This window comes from Parasteatoda tepidariorum, chromosome 2 (assembly GCF_043381705.1).
Source record: "Parasteatoda tepidariorum isolate YZ-2023 chromosome 2, CAS_Ptep_4.0, whole genome shotgun sequence".
Lineage (NCBI taxonomy): Eukaryota > Metazoa > Arthropoda > Arachnida > Araneae > Theridiidae > Parasteatoda > Parasteatoda tepidariorum.
The window spans coordinates 26094040-26104371 of NC_092205.1; the positions used below are offsets into that span (position 1 = coordinate 26094040).

At 30.0% G+C, this 10332-nt stretch overlaps 1 protein-coding gene across 1 annotated transcript; it reads left to right on the forward strand.

Annotated features, from left to right (window-relative positions):
- Positions 1-256: 256 nt before the first annotated feature.
- LOC107450993 (uncharacterized) lies at positions 257-1123 on the forward strand. The gene has a single exon (XM_016066942.2). The coding sequence runs from the start codon at positions 257-259 to the stop codon at positions 1121-1123; it is 867 nt and encodes a 288-aa protein (XP_015922428.2).
- The last annotated feature ends 9209 nt before the right edge of the window (positions 1124-10332 follow it).

Consider the following 10332-nt stretch of genomic DNA (forward strand, 5'->3'; position numbering starts at 1 on the left):
AGGCGCATGAAACTTTATCTTTAATTATTACCTTTAAAAAAAATTTCCTCCCTCAACAAAATTTTATGTTTACTTTCAAGAAATCCGCAAAGAGTTAGCTGCTGAGTGCGAATTATATGACTTGCATACTAAAACCTACGCTACTACCAGTACTGAGGCTATCCAGATACTGGCGGGGGTGGTTCCAATAACACTTAAAGTTATAGAGGATGTTTATACCAAGAGGGTGAGATGGGGATGGCGATTACAAGATCTAATGCATGTACTACCTCCCGATTTCGACAACACCTTGAATTTTGATACGCCGCCCCGGGAGCACCCATCTCTTTATCGCTCCTTGCCCTGGGGATATTGTTCCCCTAGTAACCAGGAGATCTATACTGATGGCTCTCGGATGGAGGTAGACACACCTGGAATTTTCCATGCGTCACATGCAATGATTGTTAAACAGGATGGTATTACTATTTTTAAATCCTCCACCAGAGTCACAGACAATACTAATATCTTTATCGCAGAGGCAATCAGATCCGCCTTTATCTGGATCAATGATAATAATATCAATAACGCTACCATTTTTTCAGACTCGTTGTCCTCCCTCCAGGTCCTGGCTGACCCAGAACCAATTTCAAAACTGATTGAAAATATTAAAACATATTGGCACAGAGGTATTACAATGAATTGGGTTAAAGCCCACGTGGGGATCCAGGGCAATGAGGAGGCCGACGAAGCAGCTAAGGAGGCCATTGGCTCCGATATTATAGATCTCCAAGTTCTGAGGATCCCTAGGCAAGCAAAGACCGAAATCAAGCGGATTCTAATGGCAAGGTGGCAGTACAATTGGTACAATTCTGTTAAGGGCCGGCAGACTTTTAAGTTTATTAAGACCCCGTCAACTACAAGAATTCAATCAAATTTCTACTTAAATCAATACCTGACGGGACACGGAGTGTTTGGGACCTACCAAAGGAAGTTTTTCAATAAGGATGATAAATGTAACAATTGCGATCAACCCCCAAACAGTAGAACATCTTCTATATCACTGTTCTCGGTTCCGAGCACTCCGACAACAACACTTCCTCGAGAAGAACGAGCATCAAATTTTTGCCAGTATCATTTGCCGTAATATCATTAAACAAATTATTAAAACAACGCTCGAGGAGGTGTTGGTCCAAAATAATAATAACAACTTTTAATGTCTTTTAATCTTGTTATTGATTGTCGCCTTGCCAAACTCCCTTTTATCTGGACCACTTACCCATTTTTACCAACTTTACCATTTTACCCTTTTTCCATTTTACTACTTTACCATCTTATTATAACTGTCTTGTTTTTAGTCTGCTTTGTCATGTTTACAGGTTTAATTTGTTTTAAACTGTATTTTTACTTTTTTTTACTCCTGTTTTATTGTAATGTCTTTTAAGTCATGTACCTCAGATTTTATACTGTTCTTCGGCACCCCTGGGCGTTTTTGCCTTCGGAGCGTGTTTACTTTTATCCTGTTGCAGATTTTAAATGCTTTACCATTTTTTAAAATTGGTTTTACATATTATGTCAGCTGGTCTGACTAATGGTTTTACCCTTGCCCTTTTGGCTAATGATAAGTTGAATGATTTTAATTCCAAATTTTAAACATTGGTGGTGGGTTTTTTTTCACATTGTGCTACTGTAAGTTTTTTTTTTGTTGTACTTTTGTCTCCAGCTCGTCAACTTTTTCAATGTTTAATCACTCTGGTGTCGCCTTTGCTTGATAGTTGTCGCATTTGTAGAACCCTGTCGAGCAATGTCTCTTTGTTACTTTTACCCCAGCTATACTGGTGCTCAGGGTATGTATTATTTTATTCCTTCCTCTAACTGTCACTATCCTTGCCAAAGGCAAAATGCTATGTAAAATAGGACAATTTTTTAAGGCTATAAGGGTCTGTTGACCTGCCATATAAGGGTCTGTTGACCTGATATTTTTAAACATTTTATTACTATGTTAATTTATGTAAATGGCCTGTTGCCATCCCGATTCTTCTAGGTATATTTTTTGTATCTTATATATAAGGGTATGTTGACCTTTTTTTAATGTATTCCATTGTATTTGGCGTATGGGCCTAATGGCCTAGGCTGCTGTAAAACTTCCAAATTCAAAAAGGGTCGTGGTGGCTCAGGAAATAGAGTGCTCGTCTCACAATGAGGTGACCCGTTTTCGAATCTCAGTGAAAGCTGGTCGATACGAATTCCACACTCACTGATAGACGAGTCCCGGGTTAGAGTAACCTTTCTGTCAGTTTAACCCAGGGATGTTTTCGTGGTCTTTCAATCCCTTTAACGCATATGCAGGTTAGTTCCATAAAAAAAGTCCTCCACGATGGTAAATTTCTCCTAATACTTGATCCAAGATTTGTCTTCTGGATTGGGTACAAAACTACAAGGCTAATAATAGGCTTCTACAAGGCTAATAATAATAATTCAAGAAAGCAACCAAGGTGAGACAGTAAAAAGGAATAAAATAAAAATTAGACAAATTTTGAATTAAAACATTTCATTGTTTTATGACAGTTTAGAAATCAATCGGAAAGGCTTATTTATATAAATCATCATCAATGGCTCGACAGACCAGGGAGGGCTTTGGCCTTCTCAATAAGTTTTTTCCTGGCTAACCTTTTTTTTTTTGCTAGTGTTCTCCAATTTTTTGCTTTTAAGACCAAAAGGTCTTTTTATAGGCCTTCTATCAATCTCAAAATCGCCTGCCTCTTTTTCGTGTGCCAACTGGATTTATATTAATATTTAATTGAAAAATACCTCAACGTTACTGGAAAACTGAAATTTTTTGAGGCTGATTTCTGTCAGAAAAGGAAAGAATGTTTTCTTTTTATTCTCTTTTGAAATAATTTTTTTTAATTAATTAAAAAATTATTCATGATTTTCCAAAATTTTAAAATTTGAACACATTAATTCATTTTTGAACATTGTTTTTTACGTTGTTTTTAATTCATTTTCATGAGGATTTCCTACTAAAATCAAATTTACTTTACAATTTTTTATAATTAAATACAAGATTGTAGGGAGTAGTAATTTTTATAGCTTTAATCGAGTCTTTTAAGCAAAAACAAAAATTAATTTAAAAAAGTAGAAAGAAATCCCTGAAAATTTTTAGAATGCCTGAAAGAGATTAATCAATTTCTTCAATACATATTTAATAATTATTATGCAACAGCTACTTAAATGAAGATATAAGTTTCATAAATGATTTCGTTATATTTTCTTGAATCAAACATGACAACAAATATGATTACCTGAAATAGTGCGGATGTTTTAAGTCACTAAGTAGAGATGCCAAACATACAGAGCTGTCGAGTACATGGCCAAAATAAGCTAGAATAATAATTTTTTACGCGTTTTAAAATATCTCTGCACCTGATATATAGCCTTAAAGTCATAATTTTAAAATTGAATTACCCGGCCACGTGTGATTCACAGAACTATTCAGACAATTATTTCATATATTTTTAAAATTATAATTTTTTATGCTACTAAGTAGATTTTTTTCGCCATATTAATCTAATTCGTTTTATTCTAATACGTTCTTGAAGTTTTCCTTTAAATTAACACTCACTAAAAATAATTGTCACGTTTATTTTTCAAGTCTCAAATCTACAGCAAGTTTGGTGAAAAGAATTTAAGAACATTTTGCTTAATTAAAATTACTCGGTGGGTAAAACGTCTGACTTATTATTTAAGATCACCCTTTATTTAGAAATTATTTATTTATGAACAAACAAATTATTTATTTACTTCGTTTTTTATTTGATTAATTTGCGAAAGCTAAATGCATGTTAGTGCAACCATCGAATTTTAAAAAAAAAAATCGCGAAATTGAAATTCGATTTCTCAGAAACTATAAGATCGAATTAGTTCTGAGAAATTAAATTTTAAAAATACAATTTTTATTTTAATTCGCTTTTTAAAGAACTCTTTACTATTTAAAATTACATTCTTTAAAATAATGTTTAAAAAAATTACCATACAATTCATAATTTTTTTTTACTATTATTAAATTAAATAATAAAAAATACTAATTTACTTAAAGTTATATTTGGCGAGGAATTTTCTTTGGAATAACAAATTTTATAATAATGAGGAATTTTTTTTTTATTTGCTTAATAAGTTCTCGAGAAACGGAGAAATACGCAGAAAGGGAAATTAAGAGTATCCTAACCAAATTATTGTAACCATATTTCCCATATTACGGCTACTTCCTATATCTTGGGAGTTAGAAAGCGGAATTCGTCGAAAAAGAAGTATTTTTGTGCTTCGTAACTTAAAATATCGTCTGCACAAATTAGCATATTTGAGGTCATCCTCTTGAACCATTGAGTCTAAAACGTGGTGATCAAATCATTAGATCAAAAGTTATTTAAGGTGGTCCGTTTTTTATTTTGTGCTCTGTACCAAGTTATTGTGAAAAAATGCAATTAGAAAATGCTGAAGAAATTAGGAGTATAATTGACTGTGTTCGAAAAATTCGCGTGCTTTAAAGGTACTTAACTATGAACAGTAATTGTCATATATTTTTCTTATTAATATACTAGTGTCAAAACTAGATAAAGAATCTAGGAAAAATTTTCACTTAAATAACTAACTGTACCTACATTTGAAGAATTCATTTAACACTTAGAACAACATGAATTAGTTTTGTTTTCTCTTAATAGAAACACATCAATCAGAAGTAAAAATCAAGAAATGTTTTACTCCTCACAATAAATGAAAATAAAAACGAAAGTTATGGTAATTTGTAAAAACTCAAACCCAATATTTCCATGCGAAATGTTTCTGAAATTAAATATTGAGGAAAATTAATTCGTTCTTATAAGCTTTGTGAATTATGCTTAAAACAGAATCATAATAAATCACAGTGTTTATCGAATTATAAGTGTAATTGAGATAGTTGTAAAGACAAAACAGGCTGATTTGTGATGAGCACAGGCACCAAGTCTCGATTTTCCCCTCCAGATGGAATGCTGAGAAAGAAAATAAAACAATTAAGTCTTCGGAATTATAAATCAATGAAAGAGAGTATTCGCAATCTGATGCTTCTATTTTAAATAGCAGCTGCAGAAGAAATCAAAAGAAAAAAAATTCATTTCTAAACTTTTGAAATTTTTGTGCAGTGCACAAATAAAATACGAAGATCATAATTCGTTGCATTCTTGATTCTGCTTCGAATATTTGAGTATTGACAGATAAAACAAGCAATTAGTTGTAACAAAAAATAACCCATTTCGTCAGTTTTTATTATAAAAATGTACAGCTGGAAGAAAGCTGCAATAGATATCAAATATACTCATAAAATACAAAGTTTGATTTTTATATATACAATTAACTTCTAGTTTAGAACATGCTTAAGTATTTTGCAACAATGAACCGAAACTAAAAAATATTGTGAGACCTTCTTCAGCCTCTGTTTTCTAAAAAACTTGAAATCACGGTGTTTACGTTGTAATTGTATAGTATGTAATATATTACGTTGTAGTCCGAGATTTATATAATAACTGCTAAACCTGAAGCTTAAAATAACATGCAGCCCGCGGGAATGCAAATGTAGAGCTACAGAGTGGAAATTTGATTGTCAAAAAAAATAATTTTTGGTTATATTTTTTTTTAAAAAAAAAGGTCATGATTACGTTTTTTCTTCTTTACGCTGCATTTAGTTTTGCTGTGCAAAAGCTGTAAGTCTTAGAAAGTTAAAAGGACGAAGATGTGTTAAAAAGTGTCCAATCTGTTCGATGCAATAAAAAATAATTCAGTTATTAATTAAAAGAATTTTCAACAACTAAATTTGAATTTTGTGGAATCGCCCAAGAGTTGAACTTTGACGAGCTGAAAGGTTTAATTTCATTTATGAATTTAATGCAATTTTTTTTTTAATTCTAATATGTTTGAAAGTTATTGTAGTTTTAAAAACATTTTTAAAGAATTTTTTGAACTTTTTGATTGATTGTTTACCCATTAATGAAAAGATAAAAAAATTATCTCTGTTGAGATTTTTATGTTATAAGCTTACACTTGACTTGATTTCAAAAGCAAATTTTGCATATATTTTTTATCTGTGCAAAATTTTACACCATTTCTAAAAAAATAAAACGTAATCTTTCAAATTGTGCAACGGTTTTGCTACAGTAAACCTTTCAAGACATTTATTTGCTGAAAGAAAGACAGTATTAATACTGAGTATTTCTATCGTTAAATATATTTAACAAGTAACTTTACTTTGCACTTATTTCTTCGTAATGAAGCACGTTCTGGGTTCAATATTTTTTCTATTATGTACAATCAGGGCCGGATTAACCTATAGGCACGTGCCTAGGGACTACGAAAAACTTGGGAGAAAAAAATTTAAAAAAAAAAAAAAATCAAACGTAGTGGAATCAGAAAAACAGTTTTGTTTTTCTGATTCCACTGCGTTTGATTTTTTTTTCTTTTCACGATANTATTCGTGGATATAATTACATTTATTCGATATTTTAATACTTACTGACGATAGATTAGATGAAACATCAGTGTTTGGAGTATCGGGCAAATATATACCGGGCAACGATACTATACCTTAAAAAAACATCAGTGTAGGACATACCGGGCAATGGGCACTTAACTAGACCTAGTATGACTAGACCTTTGGTAAATGTTCGAAATATATACTAGGTCTAGTTAAGTGCTACTGCCCGGTATATCCTACACTGTTGTTTTTTTGAGGTCAAGTGATATTGCCCGGTATACCCTACACTGATATTTTTTAAGGTCAAGTGCCACTGTCCGGTATACCCTACACTGATGTTTTTTTAAGGTCAAGTATCATTGACCGGTATATATTTGCCCGATACTCCAAACACTCATGCATCTTCTAATCTATCGTCAGTAAGTATTAAAATATCGAATAAATGTATTATATCCACGAATAAATTAATATCAAATCGGATGTAATAAATATTTCGGACATTCACCAAAGCGACTATGTGATTGTCAACATTCACCGGTGAAAGTCAACAACCACCGATTTTGATCATTCACAGTAACATGCACATCATTTACATAATAACCTCATCAAGACATTTCATACTTTGCCTAAATAGCATCCGGCATTATATAGAATGCCTAGGCAATGTGTGAAATATAAATCATTCCTTACTTTGTCGGCTAGTTTTAGGCATTATATATAATGCCGGATTTCATACTTTGCCGGTAACATATAAAAAAATGATCTTCAAAAAAAATCTACTTTTAAGAAAAAAGAGAGATGATTTAAAAACGACCACGGAGGGTGGTGAGCAGAGCTTTCTAGTAAATTATAATAGCACTAAGCTTTTGAAAATAATGTTAAGCATTGACAAATAACCTTTTCAACTAAAAAAATTATCTCGTACAGAAACTCAACTAAAATAACCGCTTATTGTTAGAATCTAAATCAATATATAAATAATACTTAAGATTTTGTGCCACTGAAAAATTGTTTGATTGTTCTTAAATTTCATTTCATTAAGTTAAAAAAAAAAATTAACAACTTTCAAAAAAAAAAAATTGGGTTTTTAAGGTAACCTTTACGTAAAAGTGATAATCGCAAAGTTATTTTGTTTACTTAAAAACTATCTAAGATGCTTCATTTTTAAGGTTTTAATTTTAAAAAATATATCTGTCTGGGTTTTGGAATTTGAAAAAATTACAACTTTAAAAAAAAATCTGAAATTTAGAAGAATTTGTGTCCCCTATGGTGCCCCTTTAGTTACGCCTATGGTCGTTGCAACTTCCTGCTATAACTTTTTTCTTGTAACCGTTGATCCTTCTTCATACTTCACCTGATACTTTATTGATACTTTTACCTGATCTTTTAGGTGCATATGGAATCAGCTGTAGTGACAAGATCAGGGTTGGCTTTCTGCCAGCAGAAACTGGTTTTTGCCATGCCAGTGGCAGAAACTGGTTTTAACCGGTAAAAACTGGCAGAAACTAAAAAGACGTCTATATTAGTTAGAGTAATTGCTTAATGACATTTTAAGTATATTGAAAAATGTAACTGTAACAAACTTTTTAATTAATTGTTTGTAAATATATATTATTTTGTTTATATTAAATATAAAGAGTGCAGTACATCAAATATTTATATAAAACAAATCTGCCCCATTTCCTGAAACTTATTTTCCAGTCAAGTTTTGACAACTACCCCAGCTGCTACACGGTGGTCCAGTTTTAAAAAATATGCAATAGATGAAAGTTTCACAAATCCTGCTTGATGGCCACTCCTGCTAGTTCTGCTGGATGCATAGCTCATTCATGTATAGCAAATTGAGAAATTGTTTAGGTTTAGAAACTGCATCAAAACTTGTCTTTGGTTATAGATTACTGCAGAGTGCAAACAATGTAATATTTGATTTTGAATGGTGATAATTTTGTAAGTAAATTGTACTTTGTTTAACATTTAATTGTTTTTTCTATGTATTATCCATTACTCAGTACTTACTTTTATGTCATTGTTTGAATTTCTGCCACAAATGTGGCAGAAAAGGGTTTCTGCCATGCCGGTTTTAATCGGTTTCTACCAGGGGTTTAAACCACCTTGGCAGAAACTTGCCAACCTTGGACAAGATGGAAGAAACAAAGACATTATTAAAAAGATAACTCTATGAAATTTTTGGATATTTTTTATTTATTTCTAATATATTACTTTGCCCTAAAGAAACACAAAAATATATTTTAAATTTTATTAATGAATATAGAAAAAAAATATAATATTAATTTATAAATAATCTTAAAATACTGAAAGTAGGTTAGCGAATGTATATTACTTTAAAAATTCATTTTAAAGCAAAATATTTTCCGTTTCACAGAAAATTAGAAAAATGAATTTTTTTAAAATGTGTCAAAGGTGATTTGTTAGCATATTTTGTTTACTTATCAAATAATAACAACAAAGTAAGAAATTGGCTGAACATTTCACGAATTTTTTAAAAAAAAGAAAAAAGTTTTAAAAATTAAACATAAAAGTTAAAGTAAAGGAAGTAAAAATCCACCAGTTTCAGGATTACTAAAATGTAATCTAAAAAGCTGCATTAAATTTAATTTGTAAGAATTAAACTTCAATTAGTAAAATAATTTAGTTTTACTGATTAAAAAAATATTTTTTTAATGTGTTGTTATTTTTGGAAAGCTGCTTTGCATTTAAGTTATATACTCTAGAAGCAACATCTAAACTATTCAAAACATATAAGGACATTTTTCTAACAATTCCATTTCTGAAATTTTTTATTTTTTCACAAATTTTTGAAAGTACTTTTCATGTTACAGAATGCAAGCGAAAAGTGGCTAAAAATGTAGACAACCACTAATTTTTTTTTAAAATTTCTTTTACTTTTCTTATTTTATTTTTTTAAACATTAAACAAAACTTTTGTTCAGAAAAAATAAATTAATTACAAAAGAAATTTTTAAAAAAAATAGTTGAATTTCCTTGCAACAGTCCGACCGAAAAGTACCTTTCATAAAAGATTTAAATGCACCACTTAAATGTTTTAAAAACTTATCAATTTTCAGAGAGATATTATAAACAGTATCTACGTTCATTGAAACTTAAGTTTATTAGACAATATAGTTACTATTTTATTACATATTCAATTCTTTTTTTTACTCATTATGAACTAAGTTATGTTAACTAAATATATGCAATATTAAGTATCTGTATCGAAAACTACTTAAACAACCTAATACTATATATGCATGTCGGAGTATGAAATTAACTCTTGCAAAGAGAAAAAAAAAAGAATCCCAAAAGGTGAATTGTTTCAAGAAATTTATTTGAGGCCTTAAACTATAAAAATAAAATGTTTACTAAAAATATTTAACTATTTTTCATAATATTTCAAAAGTAAATAAAAATATAACTGGAAAAAGTTATTTAAAATATAAACACTTTGGCTAATAGAAATAATTGATGCAGTTTTTATTTAATTTTTTCTTTACCATACTCATTGTATGCATTTTAATGAAAAATAATTATTTATGGAATCCCATTAGATGAATTCAACTAAGTATAGATTACTTAATGACCCAAAAAAGTTATTCACAATTTAATACAATCCTATTCACAAATAATAAAATAAAGACATGATTGAAAAATAGTGGGTTGATTTCATAAATATAAGTTTGTTTTGTTCTTTTTGGCTTTTGAAAATGAATTTTTTGTCATTATTTATTATTCAGGCTATCGCAATTTCTCAAATATAGGTGGTTTGCTTTCTATTTTATCAACAAATCATACAACTGCAAGGGAATGTTTAAATATTATACCAGTACTAAAGAG

What these genes read in the sequence shown, in the direction of transcription:
- LOC107450993 (XM_016066942.2), top strand. Translation starts at nt 257, where the DNA reads ATGCATGTACTACCTCCCGATTTCGACAACACCTTGAATTTTGATACG.